Below are 24,681 nucleotides of genomic sequence, written 5' to 3'. Positions count from 1 at the left end.
TATACATAAATTATATTATTATTATACACCTATTTACTATTTATATACTATGACGTAACTATACTCAAAATTTTGGCACCGCAGTGCTATTTTTTTGCCTATTCAAACCCCCTACACACAAATGTACATTTTTCGTTGCCAAACAATTTTTTTCTCAATTATTCACCGTGTACGTCTGATTTGAGGCAAAAAATAAAAATTGTACAGTACTGTCTATGTATGTATTTATGTATTAACGCATGTATGGATGTATGTATGAATGTATGTACTACAAACAAATATGCAAATTTTCGTGGTTTTGATGAATTTTGTCATATGCCTATTAACTTAGGACGCTAATAAAAAATTATTGTGGATTTACGCTCAAATTGTTGCTAATTTTCACTAACATCAACTTATGGGAACCTTTATAAATCCGTAGAATGTTGATAGAACTAAAATTGTTTTATAGACAATAATTAAATAAAATCGAATACAAATCAAAAATTCTTTATGTCTATAAATAACTCAAAAAAAAAAAAAAATATTTTGAAAATGTTATGTTGTACTTATAGAAAATGCTAATATAAATATTAGTGAAAATTGCATGTATTTACGGTTAGGTTAGTTTTGTGTTATACCAAAAAACAAAATTGAATTTGTCGAAAATTCTTTTTGCGTAAAACTATTAAATAGTTTATATTATTTCTATTCTCAGTTTTCTTTAGATATTATTGGTTTTTCTTGTCACTTTTGAAAACTATTGGACATTTTGAATTTATTTGGGATTGCACCAACTAGATTAATCTTCCCAAAAGAAAAGTTACTGAAATTGAAATTTGAAGTATTATTTCGACTTTTTATCGTGTACACAAAAATAAATACATCATTGTGAAATCAAGGTATTTATCGCTTTTTTCAAAATCTAAAACGCATGTATATACTTTGTAGCCCCATTTCGAAATCTATATTCCCTGATATGTAGTCTATTTCATTAAATGGAAACGTCTATTTCAATAAAAATAAAATAAAAATATTTCATAAATAGCACACCAATTTTACATCATGTAATTGTTTTCACTATATAGTATTATAGTTATTCACTTTATGAATTAAGACTTTAACCACACAAAATTAATATTATTCTTTATTTATGTCATATATTTAGCACCATACAATCATTTGACATAATATATTAATTTAAGTTATATATTCATATATAATATATATATATAGACGTTAAAATTAATAAATATTTAAGTAATATTAAATATGAAAGTAAAAATACTTGCTTGGAAATATATTTACATAGAATTAGTAAAAAAATAAATTAAATATGGACTTCTACCCTCCACCGTCGTTGAAAAAATAAGTCATTTTGAGTATGGTGCTTTTTTCGGTTCACTTTCATAACGCCGATTAAATAATCTAGAAAATTTCTAGGCTACCACTGCGAACGAAATCTAGTGACATGTATGTCATATATATATGTGTACCCCAAGATCATCCAATATGGGGATTGAATACATCTTAAAAAACACAGAGTTTCATTTAAAATATACGAAAATGGTCATGTCGAAAATTGAATCACAATTTAACAGAAGTACCTAATGATATTAATACCTGAGTAAAAAATATGGTAAATATAATAAACGGTACACAACATTTTATTTCAATTGTATTTTTATTTAATGTATAATAGCTACCTATACATAATATGTATATCATATTTTTACCAGGGACGCATATACATGGAATAGTTACATTTCTGGTTTTGATTAATATTATTTTATTTATATAGATATTATAATATTTATATATAGGTAATATTAGAGAGCCTTAATAATAATTATTTAGGCTCTCTAGGTAATATCATTAAAATCTAAACATAGGTGGTACACATTATTATACACATTTATTTTACACGAATGATGAATATAAATTTAAAATCAAAATAATTAAATTAAACAATAGCACAATTCGACATCGAGAAATTACAAAATCATAACGATAAATAACTATTATTAATTTTTTTTTTTATCTATTTGCTATGCAATATTCATGCATTTATTACATAAGTATTAAATAGTATACATATAGATTATATGTATAATTTCATAAATAAATAAATTAACTCAATGGTAAATGTACCTAATTAAAACAGATCATAAATATGAATAATTTATAATAACATAAAATAGATTTAAATATAATAGCTTAATGTTTGCATAATTTTAAGTCATAAACCCAAATACTACTATCACGTCATTACTTTGTCGATCCACGGCACGAAACGCTGTACATTGGTGTAAACTCCGGGTAAATGTTCACGACCACATCCGATTCCCCAAGAGACCAATCCGATTAGAGTTTTCCGTCCGTCCAGCATCGTTGTCAACGGTCCGCCAGAGTCTCCCTGAATTGTGTATATTATTTGATTAGTATTTTAATTACGTGATGGGAGTCGAACAAATTATGCAATTTTCAGTGAAAAAAAATCTGCATTTAAGGCTATAATAGCATAATACGACTTATATATAGGTGGGTAATTACAATTTATGTATTAAAGTTATAAAATCTTTCTGTGCAGACTGCGGTTTTCTATATTTGTTTGATCGGCTTTATACCAACTCCCAATCGTTTATTCGTATATAATATGTATATGTATGCATACAGAGATGCAAACAATTAGTGCTTACATTTTTTCAAATTTCGTACCACGAAGAAATAATTTTATCCTCTGTGTCTGAACTTGCATAGGTACCCAAAGTTTATCTCAAAGTTTACTTTTGTTGGAATTCAGGTATTAGAAGTTTATTGCTGTTATTGTTTGGATAAAATAATACGATTTATATTTAAATTTATTAGACACGTTTTAGTGTTGATTATATCCTCAAAACAATATGTATTTCTGTGTACATTTCTGAGGACCCACCCACAATATTTTTTATATACAACCATCAATAGAAAATGATAAAATTAGCACTCGGTGAAAATGTTAAGGATCTACGGTTATTCCTGTTTGAAATACAACAAGATTAAATAAACGTTTCGAATTTTTTATTTTATTTTTAAACGTATTGATACATATTTTTAGGTTTTGTCAAAATTCGTGAAAATTGTAATATCTCACTTAACTGTTCTACAGTTATTCAAAAATATTAAATAATACATATAGGGACATTTTTTAGCCGATATTCAAATTTTGACAAAATTTGTTCCTAGAAAAATATTGCCAGAACATCACTATCCGCATTAAAATTGAAAAAGATTAGTTTATAATATTGGAGAGAGTCATCTTTCATCCCCTATTTAATGTGCCTATGCCTATAATACTACACCAGTAACTTCAGCCGTGAAGGGCAAGTGGAACAAATTTGACAATAGTATAACGGATTTATCAGACAGCTAATACCCATAGTTAAGTTTGATATAAAACACCTTTGAACAATTTTACACGAACCTGACAACTGTCACGACCACCTTCTTTGTATCCCGCACACAGGAACACATCATGAATGGTTTCCCTTCGACCAGCCGCCCGGAACCATCTTTGGCACCTTTCATTTGGTATCACCTCGACTTGTACTTCTTGTAACACCGTAGGAACTGTTGAAACTCCTGCGTTTGAAAATTGTATGATGGTAAATATTAAATAGTGTTATTATTCAAATACAATATATAGAAAAAAAATCATATCGGGACATATTAGGTAAGTACCTATTTCATATACTTGTAAGACATTTGTTTATACATATATTCTCATTTGTTAGTTTTAACATTTTTGTTTATTTGAAATGTTTGATTATTTTATTAACCATATTTAAGAAAATTATAATTTTTAACTGCCTAATGTATTGGAGAAAATACTTCCATAAAATTCATACTTCATGTTTGGGAAGAATAGAATTTTCAAAGACCATAATAGTTGGTTTACAGAATTCGTATGACTATATGACGTTAATTGTATTTTGTATTGAATATTTTGTATTGAATATTTTGTATTGCACTATCATACAATGTAGCCATAATTAACTGTAATAGATTATAGAAAAACATATTTAGACTTTAGACATACTAAAAATGTTGTGTCAAAAGAAAGTTATAACTTTTATTCAGATTATTTAATCATCGTCAACTTAATTTAAAAGAGAATATCTTTCTATTTCAATTATTCAAAACAGCGTAACTTATAGTTCCGATACATTTCAATTCTACCTAGTAACTAGGAATTAATATTTATTATTGTAAATTATATACATTTGATAGCAGAGTTCGGAACTAGGGTGACTGTAATGATTAAGGTGTGTTTAAGTGTTTAAGATGTTAAGTGTTAGTAATTAAAAAATCGAATTTTTTAGTTTAAGTTTGAACTTTAAGCTGACTATAATAAAATAAATAGGTTCATGTTCAAGTTGAAAGTATTTAAGTTTATAAAGTATAACTTTTAAAAAGTTGAAAAATCATTAAGATCTTTAACTTTTCTGATTTTAATATATGATATTATGATAGGTACCTAGACCAAGATAAAAATAAATATACCAAAGGTAAGTAAGGTTAAAATGAATATATAAAAGGCAAACAAACGCAATTCAAATTTGAATTTTTTTTTTAGCAAAAAAATGTTTTATGGTTTTCCAATTTTTTTTTAAATGTTTAGGTAGGTACATTTGGCAATATCTTATTTTCTTGTTTAGTTTAATAACAACATAAAGTGTATAGAATTATTAAATAGATACTAACCATGTCGAGTACGACCCCAACCAGCTACTGTAGCTGTCTTGCCAACCAATTTAGCAGCTGAGCTTGGTAAACACACCGGAATGATGTGCTGTTTATAGGTTACATCATGGTCAATTTTTACTAAAGCGACGTCGTTACGAAAATCTGTAGGACTGTATTGTGGATGTACCTATAATGAACAATATTATACAATTACTTATGATTGATGTAAATTATTATTACATGGATTGGAACATTTATACTTTTTCGGTTTTCGTTCCAATTAGATTCTTAAAATAAAAATATTTATAGATTTAAATTTTGGTTCCTAGCTCTGATTATTAATTTGGTATTATTAAAAATAAAAAGACTTTTTTATTTACGTGAGTTTACAGACTTATATATTAATAAGCCTATAAACCCTGCGCACTGCAATCATTTAGAGATTATAACTATAAGATCTATAATAATTCGTTTTAGCCCTGAGCAAACATATACCAGTATATACCAGATAACCACGTACGAAATAATAATAAAATAAGTTGACCACTGTAGTGTTTTAGTGTACTGATAATGAGACCCAATATTTAAAGCAACTAGATTTCTCACATTTATTTTATGACTTGAATGTGATTAAACTCAAATCTTTTTTTTAACAACATATATTTTTTTTCATAATCATACCTATAATCAAATAAGGAAGATGGATTTAAGGCAGAAAATTAAACACGTGTAGTACTGTACCTACATTGTAACGTATTTTATATATTTTATATTTACTATTTTTTCGGTTTTAAGAAAGCTTGTCCTTCCTATTAATATCAATATTAAAATCATAAGTGATTAAGGTATGTTATATTTTTTTGCTAGTGACTAAAATATAACTAAAATGTTTGGCTAAATACCTATAATGATTTTTCAATTCGTCATTCGAATTAGCACAGAATTAATAACTGTGATAAAAGTGTATGACAATATTAAATAAAATAAATAATAAATCCATCAAGATAACCAGAGTCAAGAATATAGAATCCAGATTGCATTTCATAATTTAATTTTATGTACAAAAAATTAAAACCACTAGCTGTATAAAAAAAGTACCATTCCTAGAAAAGTGATGACGAACGTCGATCGCCCTCTCTAAATACATCACTGAGGTAAAATAGAAAAACACAATAGAAAAAAGTAATTAGAAAGGTAAACATCAACTAAGTAGACTACAGCTTTTATGTACATATAGACAGAATTTTCACTGTCATAATAAAATTCTAAGTAAATATGATTTTTTTATTTTCTATATTAATAGTACACTTATATTATACATTTTATAAAAAAAAATTAATTTGATTTTATGCGACCACTCTCAATAGTATCAAATACTTATTACTAAAATGCAATTCATTATTAAATTAAGCAATCGTACAACAATGTATTATAATATATATATATTAGTTAATTATTATTTCTTACTTCTTTGCGCTCCACATTGAATTCTTCATGTGCGTACTTTTCTGATTGATCACGTACATCCCATTCACCGAGCCGTACTTTTAAATTATTATTCGCCGTTCTTTTCAATATAGTAAAAATGTTTAAATTAATGTAATTTAAATGAACATGTTATACGGTTATAAAATCTTAATTGTTGTCGTAGACGCGCGCGCAAAGTTTATTTCAGCTCAAGTCACCTTATGCAAAATTGAGGCTCAAAAATAAGCCCGATTACTTAGACCTTTATAAAACTAGACTTCACTTCCTATCTTTTTTTTTTGTGGGTGGGTGGAAGTTAGATCATCTTACTTACACACAAATATACACACTCTTATGCCGTAATTTATTACGTCAACATTTACGCATAATTCGACCCACCGGCTACAACCCGTGCGCACGTCAATGAAAACCTTATAAATTGTTATACTTACGTGGCCACGCAATGTGCAGCAGTAACTACCCATCGATTACTCAGTAGAGCACCTCCACACGACAATTTTTTTGACAAAAACCCTGACTTGATGATAGCAGCCTAGATCAATAAAGATATATTTTTGTTTAGGATCAATTCGAATAATTAATAAAATATTATATTGCATACTAATATAAGTGTTCATTTGATTTACCTGCCACGGATGTGTACCGAAGTTTGATCCATGTCCACCCACAATTCTATGGCTTCTTGCATATAGCTCTCCACAGCCTATTAAAATTAAATGGGTATATTAGGTATGCATGTTATTTATGTCAGAAACTCGTAGACCTTGTACAAGAATAAGGTGTACCTATAATATAGAAACGTGATAAACAAGTATAACATAACATTTACTACAAAATACAAAAATAAAATAACAAGCTTGAATACTAAAAAAGTGCTATTATAGAAATATTCAAATATACCTTACTAAATGATTGAAAATTATCATAGTAAATGCGTGAGTACATTCATAACAAAATATATTGAATGAAGGTAATCATCTGCTAGTTAATAATATGTACTACTCATACACCGCGGTTAAATTATACGACTAGAAACATAATACATAGTCACACATGTACATTAACAGATAAATAAATATTATTTTTATAGGTACCTACGTTAATTGTTTTATTTTAAGATTGGATTTCTTCAAACGTTTAATATTACTATAATAATGTTAATCTACGTTTAAAGGATCTTCAAGTTATACTTTCAATTACAATTTTAAATAAGAGCTGCATATGAAGAAAATTTGTAATAATAACTGAAGTCCAAGCTTATCTCTTTAAAACTACCCATTTATTTATTTACAATCAGAACTTCGAATGTAGTAGGTATCATATGAAGCAAAAGTCACTACGAAAATTCGATAGCGCACAATGTAGCGATTGGCAAGGCATGACAATGGAAGTCGTCAATATTGGTGGGTGACACCCCCAATAAATAATTATTATATAAACTCTAGTCAAACGCTTTACAATTAAACTGAATAATTACCTAAGTACAGTATTTTGGTTTCCATAATCTTATATCTAAACTATATCTTGATTACTGTTTTAAAAAAGTTCAACAATATTCAACTTGATGTCTTGATAAAGTAAAGCATTAATAATTATATCTAGGTATAATATTTTTTTAAAGCTACACCGGATAATTGATTTATGGTAAAGAAATAGGCATTCGTGTTACTTTGTTCAACTTCGCGTATGATACTAATGCATTATTTTATTATATAATAATATATTTGAAAAATTAATGAAATGTTAATTCGCGATATTTAAAAAAAATGATTTTCAAAATTCTAAGCCACTCATGTTGAGAATTCGTAAGTTTTAGCTTAATAGAATAAATCAGTTATCTTTTAAAATATGAAGTTAACCCACATACTTAGGTATAAGAAAAATGTTTCTCTGCTGTATAGTAGGTTTTGCCTGTCATTCAGTAGGTCACTACAATAGATAGGTTATAACTAAAATTCGTATTCAATGATCATTACATAATACATAATATGAAAATGATTCTGAGTGGAGGCGGTGTAGGTATCATAGTTACCATTTCTAACTTATTTATGTTACTATCAGTTATTTTTTTCCCTGAGTAATACGGTAGATTGAACTTTTTTCCAAAAACATAGCATACGCGGCCTTAGATTATTATAGCATATAATATAAAATAATAATTTTAATATGATATCATATACTCATTACAATAATATAATAATAATGCAGGGCTTGAAACCGATATTGGACGTCGATTTTGAATACCGGTTAATACCGTTAAAAACCAAAATCGATATCAAAACAGATAAGGAAATTGAAAAAAATTTACAGTGGTAATCAAAACCAAAAACAAAATCGGAAAAAATTAATACCGATACCTGAAACTGAAAAAGGAAAAAATGCTTTCGGTTTCCAGCCTTGAATTCATTTGACGTACTTATTATTGTTATCTACCTATTATGAATTATTATAAGTCAATACCGACGTACCATTGGACGGTGTGGATAGGTTCGTGAATCGTAATATAAATGTATCGAAATCAGTCTAAATAATTTGAGAATGTCATTGTGTATTATGGGGAACGATAATAATTTAAGTTACAGCACGTCGCGACTTAGCTCATCGTCGTTACCGCCTGTTAATTTCATCAAAGTTATCCCTTTTCATTATCGTATTGATTAAAAGCTATCTAAATATTATACCTTCTGGGACAGAAACCCCGAATCCGTGACCAGTAAAATGAATCTACACTCCCTTCAACTCATAATACAGATCCCGAATTTAAATTAGTTAATGACAGGGAGAACCGCCAGTCTTCAACTTCAAATGCATCCAGATCCAATAAACACAGAAATCAAATTTCATAAGATCTACAACATATAATAAAAGATAAACCTACTCTCAATAGGAAGGCCAAAAATAATACATTTCAAGTACGATAACGCCATAATTATAAAGTGGGGCGATACGCTGGTGAGTTTCTATGGATATTAACGTAATTAGCAATAATTCATCAAAATCGGAGATTGTTATTAAAAACAACATTCAATCTCTGTCATACGTGACTTTATCCTCTGCCACAGAAAACGGAACAGAACGCTGATCAACATTTCAAACACTTTGAATCCAACTTGGACGGCATACCTTATATTGTTTTTGACTGATATAAATGTTATCAACATTAAAAAATAAAAAACCGAAAAAAAGGTTGACAATTTCAAATGTCTAATAAGACTTAAGAGCTCAAAAAAAACTAAAATATTATATGTACCTATTGAAAAGTCTGTATGTTATCATTTTTTGATTAACCACAAAAAATCAAAAACTATTTTTAAAACTATTATATAATTAAGGAAAATAAAAATTTGAAATTTAAATAATTGTATGATAGCCAAAATAACAGTATCTAACAAAATATGCAATTTTTTATAATATATTATGCTTGTAATAACAATTTTTTTAATAAAACTATAGTACATACTCTATGAATCAAAGAGTAGATCAAGAAGTATATCTGCTTACAAAATTGAAAATATCATTACAAATAACAGTTGGGACTCCAAGCCAGTTTGTGTGTGTAGTATGAAAATATAAAGAGTGTAAATAAGGAATAACTAATTAGTAATTTGTGACACTATATATAAATTGTTTTATATTATTTTGATTAAAGGACATTTCACCCACATGATGTGTTTCCTACATCTCACAAACGTTTATACAACATGATAAATGTAGATAAGTTCGTCAAACCAACTTTGTGTTTAACTTGTTAGTTTTAATATTGCGGTGAAACGATGGCACAATTGTACAATTTATTCTTTAATTCTGATGCAAATTATGAGTATAAAAATATAGGTATAATATATTACGGTTTTAAAAGGTCATGAAAATTTCAACTTGAAAAACCCATAAGAAAGCAACAACATATATTAAACATAGATAAAAATTGTATAAACCTAACTTAGCTCTTAACTTCAAGTTTGATACTAGGTCAATTCACAGTACTATTAAAGCTAACAACAAACGATTATACATTCTTAAGAGGATGTAGGCGCATTATTTATTTACTCTCTCTAACCTATGTGCAAAACACCAAATTTACATTAAGTAGGACCAATATTATGTTATCAGCTTTATTATTAGTGTGAATTGACCAATTATAAAACTTAAAAATAAGAATACCATTTGTGTTTGTATGTTGGTTTTTACGTAAAGATATTAATTTTTTAATTGGGTTTGAGTAGATTCCTACGTAAAATATTACAATATTATCCTCATAACTTAAAAAAAAAATAAAATACCGTACAAAAACAAAAGTACAGACACAGATAATGTTCTTACCTTTAGATTAACATAAAGTCAATCCTCTCTTATTAATATTATTTAATAAGCTTACAACACAAAATCGGTTTAACTACAGAACCCAAATTGTCTGTGTTATACATTTATAAGACAGTGACAACTCATGTGGGGATGACTTCCACAAAATAATATACGAATTATAATTTGTGAAATATATTTAAATAAAAAGAGTTTAAGGTCTTAACTAAAAAGTGTGAAATCGAAAAATTACAAAAAATAAGATTTATCCTAGCAGTGTACTTACACATTTCAAAAATAAACAAGATCCACCTTGGTGTGACCGGTAGACGTCATAAAATGAACATTGAGACCTCTCAAAAAGCAGGTAAATATGTGTATAATGTTATAATATATATAATAAGGTAAGACAGTTGTCTCATCAAAAATCAAAATCAAAAATTCTAAGCTAAAACTAAAAAAAATGTGTAATGTTTTGTCGGGAGAATACGGCATTTTATACTATATTATTTTGCTTGATTGGTGTTTAGATTTTCCCATCATGCGATAATTTATTTAAAAAAAAAATAATCACCCGGGTGTTCCATCTAATACAGAAGATACTTTTTGGACTATAAAACCACACCTAGTAGATTAGAAATTAAAAAAAATATGAGTTTCAGATAATGTAAAATACATGTACATACCTACTATAATTACTCATTATTTACCTAATATTTCAAAACTATGATAAAGAATTAAATATTTACTACATATAAACTAAATTATGTTGATATACGTATAATGGTCTATTATGTCAAACATTGCTTGATAGTAAATAATATGCACTAATATTTATAATAATATCATAAAAACTATAAAATGAGAACTTCGTAACATTTTTCAGTTATCCTCAACTATAATTATTAGTTACCTATATACAATATATTATGTGTGTATCGATTTAAAGTTATTCGATATCCAAAATATTTTATCGACCGTCGTAAGGCACCTCATAGTAATATGACGTATATACTTATTGGTGCTTCTGAAGTGTAGTGCTATATGATCATAAGACGTGCTGTACCTATAATATATGTATAGATACGTTTTAAGACCAAAAGTTGTGTTTACAAAAATGTTTTATACTGTGCGTTTGTGCGATTCTCCTTACATAGTACAATATTTATACAAAGTGCGTCAAGATGAATTATAAAGACAGCCTGAAGATCGAAGGTTTTTGCATTCGTGTCTCGTGAACATACAATAAATTATTGGTGTATGCGCGTCTTCCGGACTGCAGGTGCTTTAATTTACTCCATATGGCTAGAGGTGATATATTATACGTGAAGCGTGTGACCGGAAGTGCGACTTTATGCATAAACAGCGACTGTAGTTTACCGCGATATCCGGACGGCATGTAGTGCAACAATTGACTCTGTTGCTGCTGCGGTTGCTGTTGCTGCTGCTGCTGTTGCTGCAGTTGCAGTTGCTGCTGCTGCTGTTGCTGCTGCAGTTGGTCGTCGGCCACACCGATGCCGCTGCCGATTTGCGTGATGTGAGAGAACGGCGCCAGTTGGGGAGGTTTATGCGTGGAATAAAACATCACGTTTCCGTGATCGCTGTGGAACAGCAAATTTTGTGACGTGGGTGGTAAAGTCGTGCTGGTCGACGTGCTGCTGACTGCCCCAGCACTGTTAATCTGCCAATGGCCACCGACGGCACCCTGTTGGTGCTGATAGTAATACGGGTGGTAATGCTGGTGCTCTTGTTGGTAATAGTACGACGGTTTGGCCGTTTGATCGGCGACGAAAGACTGCGATGACGGACTTATGTCGTTGATGTAGTTGTCCACGTAACTCGCCACCGTCGGGTGCTGATGGTTGTGATGGTGTTGTTGTTGTTGTTGTAGTTGTTGTATTTGCAGTTGTTGTTGCTGCTGATGTTGGTGTTGTTGATGCATATACATGTTGTAGTGGTGTTGGAATTCGGGGTATTGCATCAGGAACTGTATGGCTTTATACAAGAGGAAACGACATGACAACATATAACGCAACAACTACAATATTTTGGAAGCCTATCGTTTCCCATACATTGTTAAAGGCTTATAATATAGTTGGGTTGTTGTGTGCGGTATACCTATACCATTAAAATATTACGTAGACTCAAAGTGGAAGACAATAAAAAATATATAACGCTAATCGTAATACATAAGGATATAATGATCCTTATATGGCGTGCACTTATCATAACATACTTAATAGTATTTGATGTTGTATAATAAACCATAATATTATACACCTATAATATAAGTACCTAAGTACCTACTACTTAGATAATAATGATATCATGTTCGTTCCAAAATTAAAACAGAAAATATGTTACAAACATGATACACAATTAATATAATATTATAATATGTTTAGGTATTACTCAGCACCCAGTGCAAAGATAGGTGGGTATTAACTATGGTTATTAATTAAAGGATACACAAATGTATTCGTATCATATCGTCACAACGAAACGGACGTGTTTATAAGCATGTGTGTCACTGAGTTACAATAATTAAGACGCGTAAATGCCTACACGGCTAAACAAGCAAACATAATACAGGTACGACGACGATAGGATAGCGCCGTCTCGGTGTCTTGATAATATGACTGTGTTAGAAATTATGGTACCTATCCAAGTCAAAATTAAAACCAAATAAATACACTCTCGCGTCGTACCTGTAACCCGTTCTTAACCGCCATTTTAATAATATAATATATATCGTACACAGTGATTTTTACGAAAACGAGAACCGTGACAATATTATAATAATAACAGCGACCATAAAAAGTTGTGCTCTGATTATAATACCAAACGAGAGAAATTAACGCGATTATTATTATTATTACAATTTATAGTGAACAACTGTGCCGTCGCACATCCAGTGTACGCGTGACGACGTGTCGCTTTAATAATAATTATAACAATAGTAATAATAATAGTACATAAATATGGGCACCACGTGAAACTATATACGTCAAGTGAATAATATTGTGCAATGCTGCCGTATTATGATTACTATTATTATGACTATTTTGAACATTTTATTTCGATATTTATATTTAAAACAATCGAGCGTTCTGGGATGAGACGCTAAAGAATGAAAATAAAAATAACACAGTAAAATGTAAAAACTCACTAGCATTTTCTATTGTTCCCACCGAATTCGACGCTGCCGTCACGGACGATGACGACGATGATGACGACGACGACGATGACGACGACGAAGAAGATCCGGATGTCTGAATTTTGTCTCTGGACACGCAACAGCTCCATATCATGCCACCACTGCACAAGTCCACTGGTTTGCCGCCCTCGAGCACGCACGAAATGCTAAGGCCGCAATCGAATTTGTTGCTGTTGTACCAGCAGGTCTGTGGTATCACTGTGAAGGGTGAAAAAAAATATTTAAGTAAAATGTCAAAACGACGTAATGTATGGACATAGCAATATTATAATTATTATTCGTGGTGGATCAACAGAGATAATTTGCATTATAATAATATCTGAAATTATATGTATTTTACTATCGCTGTTGTTTGATATTAGGTGCCCACTACCTACTATATAACGTCAAAGTATCTGTACAATAATACGATTTATGATGTGGCAACATTTCATATTGTATTGTAATACGGACTACGAGCGTGCCTAATTCGCTATAATCAGAAATGTTATACCATCGATTTTTGTGATCGAAAGTGTCTGACCGTGGTCGTGTTAAATTTGTTTCAGGTGTCATCAATGGTCGTAATAAAAATAAAAGTACATTTTTAAATATTTTTTCTAAGAATCTAAACACAAATTTAAATTGAAAAAAGCAAGTCCCGCGTACTGGATAGTAACTATAGTAAGTACTAAACCAATAAGAATTTCGGTGATACAATATTTAAACGTAAGACGTGTACACGTATATATACAAAAATATGTAAATAATTTATATAGACGGCTACGTCATATTGCCATCAATAATCGGAATGACTGCAATCACTGATATTTTGTGAGAAAACTTTACATTGTAGACCACATATTGCTAACGAATCAAAATTAAAACAATATAATATATACTATATACCATTTGATTATCAATGTCAAAAAATTGAATCTGATTTTTTAATGCTCAAATTGCTTGAGAGTAGAGAGTTTCTAACTACTCAGACACCCCATGTATTTTCAAAAAAATCTCGAGGGTATATCAATATGTGGAGGAATTGGGAACACCGGTACTTTTAATATTACCATTGTACAGCAGATACCTATGTTTTATTTTTATTTTTTTCGTTATTGTAAGATTATGAGAATGAGAAAACGAAAACACGCATTTTGTAAGAAAACGTTTTCGACGAAATCGTATAAAATAATTTCAATATTTTTTTTAATACCTACAAAGAATATAGTATTAAATCCATAGACTGTACCTATATATCTATAGTAATAAGATACACTCGTATTTGTCAATACCCTGAATAACTTAATAGATTTTTTCCACAACATAAAACGACTTTGTACTTGTTATTTTTGGTGTTATAAAATAATAACACATTAAGCTCTGTAATAATTCTGTTGTTGTATTTCAATTCAATATTAATATTCTACAAAAACGTTCTACAAAATATATTATTTGCTGTTTGCTTAAGGTACATACATAATGGATGCCTAACCTACACACACTACAGCTATAATTTATGCAAAAACTTTGTTCACGACGCGCACCTCCGTAATATTATACATTATAATGAATAAAGAAATTAGATAGGTTGAGAGTACTCAATATTATAGAGTAATTTAGAAGTTGAGTATTATAGTGGAATACATTTTGAATGGTGCAACGATTATTCGAAAACGACTAATGTGTGTTTTTGACGGGGAAAGGTTTCTATATTGATGACATTCCATAAATTTACTTTTACATTTCGATTATTTAAATTCTGTAAAAGTAAGACGTGTTGAGAAAATAATAATAATTATTATGTACCAAACAATTTCATACAACCCACTGTTATTATTTATTTTTTTTAGAAATGCATATTATCGAATATCAATTTTTATTATCTTAAACGAGGTACCTACACATTTTTAATTGATTTTCATATCCGTTTAGCCGGTCAAATGTAAGTACCTCATGGAAGTGTAACTAATTACTAATTACTAATTAGCCATACAATATGAAAAAAATATTTCTAAACTACTATAGTATTATATAAGAATACTTTTTTATATGTATTTTCAAAAAATATACAAAGTGTAACAGGAAAACCTGACAAATAAAATAACTTTTGTTCTAATCGATATTTTTTATTTTTTTATTTCATTCACAGACGCCCACGTTAGACGTATTGAATAACATTTTTTATTTTAGAAAATATAAAAAATACAAATATTCGTTTAAATTGCAGTTTTATTTTTAAGATTTTTTTAAATCTCATTATCTATAATAGTAAAGTTGATCCAGTTGTAAAAAACATTTTAAATTCAAAAGTGTTCTCCTCAGAAATATTTTAACATAGAGGTACTTAAATGAGTATTTTTTTTTAAACAAGAGTATCTGCCGAACAATAAAATAAATTATTGTCGGACAAAAAGACGAATGTGTTGGTTTCTTTGTTTTCAGTGTAAACATAAACTAATTTAAATAGACAAAAGTATTGCGGTCATAAATACTAAATATTTAAAACACAAATCGTCAGCACGGGTTGGCTTGCAGGTACCCACCTACAGTGATAGATATTAAAATATTATTTTGTGTACAAAAATTAACAAAGTCACCGGCCGTGGCAAGTTGCAGACGAGTATTATACACAGTATAGCAAATCAAGAAAGGAAAAACACCAGACGGCCGTGATGAAGAAAGTGAAACCACATCACGGCCATAGTGTTGCTTTCGTTTATACTACCTATACAACTAATCGTGATGTGTATAATTTATTAATATTTCTACATAAACGAGAACGGCGGCACGTGCGTTGTTTTTTAAAATATTATATATTATATTATAATACATGTAACAAATTTTAATACGTCACTAAAAAAAAAAAAAGGACCGGACTTTAACTAAACAATATAAATATCCCGGACACGGACACGGATGGCAAAAGAATATTATAATAATATTATAATTTTATTTTTCATTTTAGTGCGAAATTCAATAAAACAAATACCAAATATAGGTACCTAGTTATTACATGGTATTCTCAACTTCTCGGTGGTTATTGTTAACAAATCAAGTTTGTCAATATCGTAATATTATGACAAGTAGGGTTGGAACGTTTTTGTCCTTAATTACTCTAAAAAAATTTTCCTATTCGAAATGTGCACATTAATTTGCTTGAAAAAATATCAAACTATGTGAGATTATTTTTTAAATGTTTTTTGAAATCTAAAATTAAGAAAAATGACATACAAAATATAAAATTTACAAAAAATTACATATTTAGTATGAAAAAATATAAAAGATATCGTTTAAAAACAAAAGACTGCATCTGCTGCTAAAAATGCTGCGAAATTAAATTCAATATCACTGTTCGTACCTATGTCACACCAAAAGTATATTTATAATTTGGCCTGAACGTACACGACTATACAAGAATAAAATATGTAAAAGTCATAAACCTTCGAACCATAATGATTAGCGATTAGCAGCAATTTGTGCTATATTATTAATACAGTAAGAAAGGAACACACCTACCTATATTATACCTAATTGTATGTGCATATTAACTATATTTAAAAACGTTTGGAAATCATTTAGTCGTCTTCGTCATTATTTTATTACACCTATACCACCGACTAAACGGGACAAGTAATATTGGAAATTTCGTGCGAGCATCGATCGAATTGCTTCGAGCAAACCGTTTCGCCGTTTCGAGATTGGTAACTATATTATAAAAAGTAAAATATTATATTATTATGTTGTTATAAAAATGGGTTGGAGTGCGAAGAATACGTCCCGAAGGCTGAAATTATTTCATGTTCTCAGAGAAAGTTATCAAGGATGTAAATAAATACAATGGAATTATTCTAAACGAAAAACCCACACAAGTATAATATGACATGATCGCTATCAGGTAATTGAAGCACATCATGCCCGTGTGTTATAGCGGAGCGAAATCATTAAAATCATAATTAGATGGGACGAACACTGCATTGTAATGATAATATTATAATGCAACAGACATTATATTGTACATTTCTCGGTTTAAGTAAAGAAAAAACCGATGTAAGTATACACAACATGATTTCTATGTCGGTGCATCTGAAATGATTGTAGTCTAGGTACCTACATACCTAATACAGTCGATAAATCGAATTTTTCTTCTCGCCCCTTGAAGTGTTTAAGTTGTACATTCGAGGCGAAAACTCGAAAAATACAAAGTCTAATTTATTTTTATTCCCCTTGAGATTCGAATTTTAAGGATAATTATGCGTGAAATAAATAACGCAAAAGGATTTGCTAGTGACACGACCTCTACCTGTGATAATATTATAATATATACCTATAGTAAACTTTTCGTTCCCCGCAACCACCGAGTCCAAGACAAATGGAAACGATAAAATACAACGCTATCGAAAACGTCGCGTGTCGGACGATTAAAAGCCTAATCATCTGTTCACCGAATTATTGTATAGTCTCGTACCCATTAGACCAAGAAAGAAATAGACGACGGTGATTTCTTCACAGATTTTAAGAACATAATATATAACGACTATAACGAAAACGACTAATCTCTGGCAGAACCGTGGTTAATTACACTTGTATATCATTAGGTACCGGCTACTGTACCCATTGTAGATATTTTTTTTTTTTAGATCGTTTTCATCGTCGCCGTCGTCCACCCGTCCACTCCAACCCCGCCAACACAAGAGTCGCGAGTATCGGTTTCTTCGATCGGTTATTTTTTTTTTCATTGCCTATCTCTCTCTATTTCAATGTATATTTTCTTTCGTTCGTCTCCCTCTAATCACTCGGAAATGTCAACACACCCATCATCGCATCGGCAATCGAGTTCCGCGACGGCTCCTCCGGATGTTATACAAACACATTGCGTGGCAGCGCATCGGGTCGTACGCATACCTATAGATATATATTTTATAAGACCCGTGCACTTGCACATTTTATTACGATGTTATGTATACGCACGATTTACCCGAATTTATGATGGGTTTTCGTAACAGGTATTACGAGTGAAACGGATGGAAAACAAAAACCGTCACCGTTGGTGCGACACGAACGAACACGACAACAAAAATACCTATAATAAAACAACTATATAGTTACCCACCTAGGTATACACGTACTAACCGTATACCTAGGTTAATGCAATAATGGTATAAGTGAAAAAAAAAAGGTTCAGGAAAAAAACGGGTGCGTCACATACTTTTGCCCAACATGTCCATGAGATCGTTTTGAAAGCCTTTGGAACCGGTGACGGTTGGCCCGCCGTAGTAGCCGCCCTTGCCGGCGGTGGTGTTGAAACCGGACTTTTGACCGAGCACTTCTGCCAACAGCACGGCGTTGCTTCCCACGGCTTCCGGCTGCTGCTGTAACGACAGCGACGGCGGCGCAGTGGCGGACGCGGCCGCCGGAGACGTCTTGGTCGCGTACGACAAGCGCTTCGAGTACCACTTTGACGCGGCGTCCGACGACGGTTGCTGCTGATCGCCGTCGACCACCGAGTTTAGGTGCGGCGCCTGGTGCACGACCACCTGCACTTCGGACAGCGACGACGCGGCATCCGATCCGGTGACGACCGTCGGCCACTGCTGCTTGTCGTCCACCGGTTCCCTCCGCTTGTCTTCCGACTCGCCAGCGAATGCCACCTTGTCCTGGTGGTACTTGTGCGCGCCGGCCGACGCCCGTCGACGGCTGCCGCCAATGATCCAGCCGCCTCCGTCGGTGGCCGACGAAGACGTGCCGTCGCTGACGTGATGATACGTGTTGACCGTACGACGGTTACCGTCATACGCGTCCGATCTGTCGTCGACGTGGTGATCGTTACCGCCTCCGCCTCCGTCAGTATCGCGATTTATCCGTTGGCGCTGACGATCGTTGGATCTGACGGCTGATGGCGAGTAATACTCTGCATCGGACGAGTAAGCCGCCGTGGAATCCGCGTGGCCGTCGAACGACAAGACACTGTTGCAATACAACTGCATCACTATGACACTGACGATTATGGAGTATGACCTCATGGCAACGCGCTCGTATTCAACGTGCCGCGCGATTTTTATCGTTATTAACGGTAACGATGTGGTTATAATGCCGCCGTTGGTTATAATGTGTGGCCGGTTATAACGTTATTGTGACGAAGATTTGTCGCGGTTGTCGTGGTGTTTCGGTGGCGTTTCGGCGATACGACATTGACCCGTAAGGCCGCTGTGAAACACGACGATAACTACTATACAACTGTCGTTGTTGCGTAACATCCGATGATTATGATGATGATGACGACGACGGTGAAGACGAGTGACGGTTTTGACTACGACCGACGAATATCGGAAGAATGCCCGCCACGAATCTTATGCTCCAGTGTCAGCCGCTTTCTTCTTTCACCCGCGCGTGTGCGAAGTCGGCGCGTACGTGTGTGTATTATATGCGATACGGCAAATAGGGCTTGGCCCGAGCAAATAATATAATAATAATAATAATAGTATTCGCGCGTATATCGCTCGAAAAACTATCACTTCAATAACAGGAGTAACAGCAGCAGTTTACCTTGGATTCCTGCGCGTATACAATGTCACGGAACGAGAGTATCCACTTTCTTTCTGTACACGCGCCGCTCAGTCGTCTCCGTTGTTATATTATTGTTATTAGATGAAGTAGTAGTAGTAGTAATAGTAGTAGTAGTAGTAGTAGTAGTAGTAGTAGTAGTAGTAGTAGTAGTAGTAGTAGTAGTAGTAGTAGGTAGTATTATGATTATTAAATTTTCTATCTCACACGCCGCACACACGTTCACTTTCACTCGCGGTCACTGAGAGTAAAAGAACGAGTGAAAAAAATAATAATAAAAAAAAATCCGACACTACCTAGTATAGTGTAATAAAATTACGACAATAACAATAATAATATATAATACGGAAACCACGTAACGAAAACACGTGGTACTTAATTTCGAGAAAAATTCAATGTCAAATTAATTAAACGTAAACTGACTTACACTTGAAATCTAAAATCCTTACTCGGTTATTTTCATTCGCACCGAAAATATATTATTAATTAGCGAACTACTAACCGTCGAGAAAAAAATTTTATAGTAACTTTGAACTTACCGCGTCTCAAGTCGTATATTAATGAGTATTATCACTGATTGTGTAAAAACCAATAACTCACGAGTCACGGATATAATATGCTATTAGTATTATTATTGTAATAGTTCAATAAAAGCAGATTTCAATAGAGTATAATAATATATTATATTTATATAGATACGTGGATGAGAAATTTTCTTTATAAAAAAAATAAGATAACAAAAGACGCGAGCGAGAAAATTGTCCTTTTGTATATCTTAATACGATGATATATAGTGACAGATAAAACGGCAGATCACATTGGCGGTTTTTTTTTACATTTTTATCATCACGACTATCAATACACCACAGATATATATATATATATATATGTTTATCTATATATAAATAACGAAGTGTAGTCTTTCTTCTCCGAAACAATATTAACAATAAAGACAAATATTATAAGAAAGTAAACCGACTGAGAGCCGCAGCAGCACACAAAAGACTAGTTGCTGCAAAACGTAGCGACCACCATCGTCATATTATTCAAGTGTCTCCGCCTAACCGCTCTTTTACCGCGAACTTTCTCTTAATCGGTGTGCTGTTGTTCAGTGTGTATACTTGACGTTTACCCCTCCACGATTAAAAATAGGATTCGCACTCTTCCAAACGTCATAACTGTGCTTTTACTAAATATATTATTGCACATAATTCTTAAGCATAGGTACCTATGAGTACTCGTATAGGTATAATATCGTATAATATGCTATAGGTATATTAACAAATTTCCAAAATAATCGATTAAATAGATAACACCGTTGAGGTATAAAACTGATAGAAACGTGTACGATTTACGTGACTAAAAATTCAAACACATTCTCAATATGCATTTATTATAATAGGTGTTAATTATTAAAAAATATTATTTAATACAACGTCCATAAATTGTTAATAATGTTTTCATTTAAGATATTTTTAGTCTGAGACACAACAAAAAAACCTCTGAACTATCTTTTATAAAAAGACATAATGATCAAATTTTCTCAAAATTATTTTACAATTAAAAGTTTTGACGAATTTAACATAGTGAAATCAATAATTTATGTTATTAAGTTTTAACAGTGCTGTGAGTTACATAATCGAATCTAATAAGACTGTTAGAGTGTTATGAATGTTTGTCATGCATAGTTATTAGGTATACCTAGTTGTTATACGTTAATTTCTTTTAGAAATTGAGTGTTCAAAATTTCTATATGATTAATTAGTTAAACTGTAAATTTAAATTTAACAAAAATCTTAAACTAAATTAATTAAAATAACTCGAATTAAAAAAGAGTTGTTTACTAAGTTTTTTTACACATTGGACAATTAGAAGGAAATTTATATGACAAAAATCAAAATTATAAAAATATTATTACTTTTAATATGTTTTGGAGTTGTTATTACTTGTTTCAATTTGTTGCCGAATTATTAATAGTATTATTATTATAATTATTAGTGTATTTTGAATTATATAAATTGCAATTTATATTACAATTTTTAACTTAATTGGTTTTGTATACTAATTGTAATTAAGTAAAATTAATAAATGTTTTCTATCCATACATTTAAAATTAGGTATTAATGAATTAAAATTTTTATATTAAGCAATACTGCACTATAATCATTCAGTTGAATTTAGATGAAACTTTAAAAATAATTTTTTTACGCAATCTATCAATTAAAGGTTTCTAAACAGAAGTTTTTAGAACACCATCATTGTCTCCGTCGGTCAGTTACTTACCACTTACAAGTACATAGTGACAATTGCTTACATTATTTATTTACCATCCGGTAGTATAATAGTTGTTTCTAAAAAATTAATTTGAATAAAATGTTTATAAGTTATAACGGTTGAATTCAAAGTAATTTCATATTAGCCTGCAGTATTAAAATACCTACATCAAAATATGAGTATTTAATATGGATTCATACTAGCCAATACTAAAAAATTATGTTAGAAAATATATATAAAGATTACCAAATTCATTTTAAATGGTATAATATGGAATAATACTTGTATTAAAATACGTCAAGAAATCGGAAATTTAGTGAGTACATAATTTATTTAATATATAAAATATATTAAACATAATATACATTTCGATTTCATGTCATACATTTTTGCCCAAATTTTCATCATGGAAATATAATAATTATATAATAAGTAATATCTTATGTACTTACAAAATTGTTCGAAAAACCGTCCCTTCTTCTTCTTTGTTTTATGTTGCATTTCTTGTTGTTTCTGTCTGGTTATTGAAGAATGATTAGATGTTAAAACGGTTGCTGTATCGTTATATTGTAATGTAGAAACAACATCATGTTCTCCAAATGTCATCTCTAAAATAACATTTTTTTCTGTTTTTAATAAAAGAATAATATTTTACAAAAAAAACCCTATTCTTATTTACTCTTAGAAAATCGGCGTGTTTTTGGTAGGTTAACGGCTACTGCTACCGATTCACAATTGCTGATGATGGCGATAATAAAAGTAACTAAAGCTACTGCAATTATTGTGGTGTGCATGATAGTTTTAGTTGCATCAAATGTTTCCCTTAAAACATAACAATACATCACAATTATTCAAAATTGCCAATTGGTAGGACATTTTAAAGTATAAGACTTAGTTGCAAAATTGTTATAAATTATAACATGCAAATTAGCCATTAAGAAAGTAACAAAACTAATTTATAGAATATTCTGAAGTTGTTTAGAATGAAATATACTGAGTATACATAAATTATACGTATAAAGTATATAAATAAACAAGAAAGTAGTTCATAAACAACTTACTATTCTTTATTTATCCTCACTATTATATTATTCACTACTCTTTTGAGACCGACTGATACTAATTTATATTACACATATCGATTAAAAATGTACAACACGATACATCCGTATAGGTAATTATTATTACGAAAGTAAATAATTTTCTATTATTTAATGTCACAGTAATTACTCAACCTTAATTAGCATATAAATTATTTATTTTTTATGAATTAAATTATTCATAGTATAATTGAAGCTAATATATTATTATTTAATTTTAATAACCACAAATACCTTTTTGGTTTTTATTAGTTTTTTTTAAATCAACAACATAAACAGTAAATACCTATTTCTAATTCCTAAAATATGTAAAAAAAAAATCGTGTTTATATAATTTGTAATTTACATGAAAATAATGCACACTTAGTGAGAATTATCAGACCGTATAATTGTGCATACTACAAATACGTACCTACTAAAACAATAATGAAGAACTCAATAGTAAATCATAACTATCGTTACAATGCTATTTGTTCAAAATATATATTTAAAAATATTATGCATTATTATTTTTAATTTTAACAACTTACCCGTTTTTAATTAAAATATTTGGTTAGAAAGCTATAACTCAACCAGCTATTAAAAGCAGCACTTACACGACAGTAATGACATTTAATAAGGAACTATACAATTAGGTTTGTAATTTTTATCATAATGTAACTTGACATTTGTTGATGTATATAATATAAATAGCACCGATATAACTTGATTTAATTACCGCTGAACAAAGGCTAATCATAATATGTAATTCGATTAAATTTAAACTCTAACTAAATATCCGAGCATAATTGCTCTGAGAGTGTAAAAATATACTCATAAATAATCTTCAGAAGACATTCCCGCGTATTAACTACACGGGTACTGCAACATGCCTACCAGCTGTTGATGTGTTTACTGGGAGCTGCCGTGGCCGTGCAGTCCATTGCCGGGTGAAAGTGACACTCAGCAAATGGGATGTACGTTGGTTCAACGTATACAAAAACGGCATTTCTCCTTTGGTTTTGTTATGTCCAAGGAAAATATTTCAAACCATTAAATAATGTGACAAGTACGTAC

The 24,681-nt window shown here is 30.7% G+C and overlaps 1 protein-coding gene across 2 annotated transcripts; it reads right to left on the bottom strand.

Moving 5' to 3' along the window:
* Positions 1 to 1,875: 1,875 nt before the first annotated feature.
* LOC111028518 (serine proteinase stubble-like) lies at positions 1,876 to 24,501 on the bottom strand. Of its 2 annotated transcripts, XM_022307204.1 has the most exons (11): positions 24,156 to 24,501; positions 23,205 to 23,347; positions 22,978 to 23,133; positions 13,661 to 13,906; positions 11,872 to 12,486; positions 6,819 to 6,895; positions 6,624 to 6,724; positions 6,172 to 6,271; positions 4,723 to 4,891; positions 3,443 to 3,600; positions 1,876 to 2,395 (listed from the first exon to the last, which is right to left on the bottom strand). In XM_022307204.1, exons 2-11 carry the CDS (start codon positions 23,317 to 23,319, stop codon positions 2,240 to 2,242), a joined length of 1,893 nt encoding a protein of 630 aa, XP_022162896.1. In that variant the 5' UTR covers positions 23,320 to 23,347; positions 24,156 to 24,501; the 3' UTR covers positions 1,876 to 2,239. The 2 variants fall into 2 exon arrangements, with proteins under 2 accessions (XP_022162896.1, XP_022162888.1); XM_022307196.1 differs by lacking the exons at positions 22,978 to 23,133; positions 23,205 to 23,347; positions 24,156 to 24,501 and adding an exon at positions 18,897 to 21,428.
* Positions 24,502 to 24,681: the final 180 nt, after the last annotated feature.

The sequence above is a fragment of the Myzus persicae genome, unplaced genomic scaffold (genome assembly GCF_001856785.1).
Source record: "Myzus persicae strain clone G006 unplaced genomic scaffold, MPER_G0061.0, whole genome shotgun sequence".
Lineage (NCBI taxonomy): Eukaryota > Metazoa > Arthropoda > Insecta > Hemiptera > Aphididae > Myzus > Myzus persicae.
This window is presented reverse-complemented; position numbering and strand designations above follow the sequence as displayed.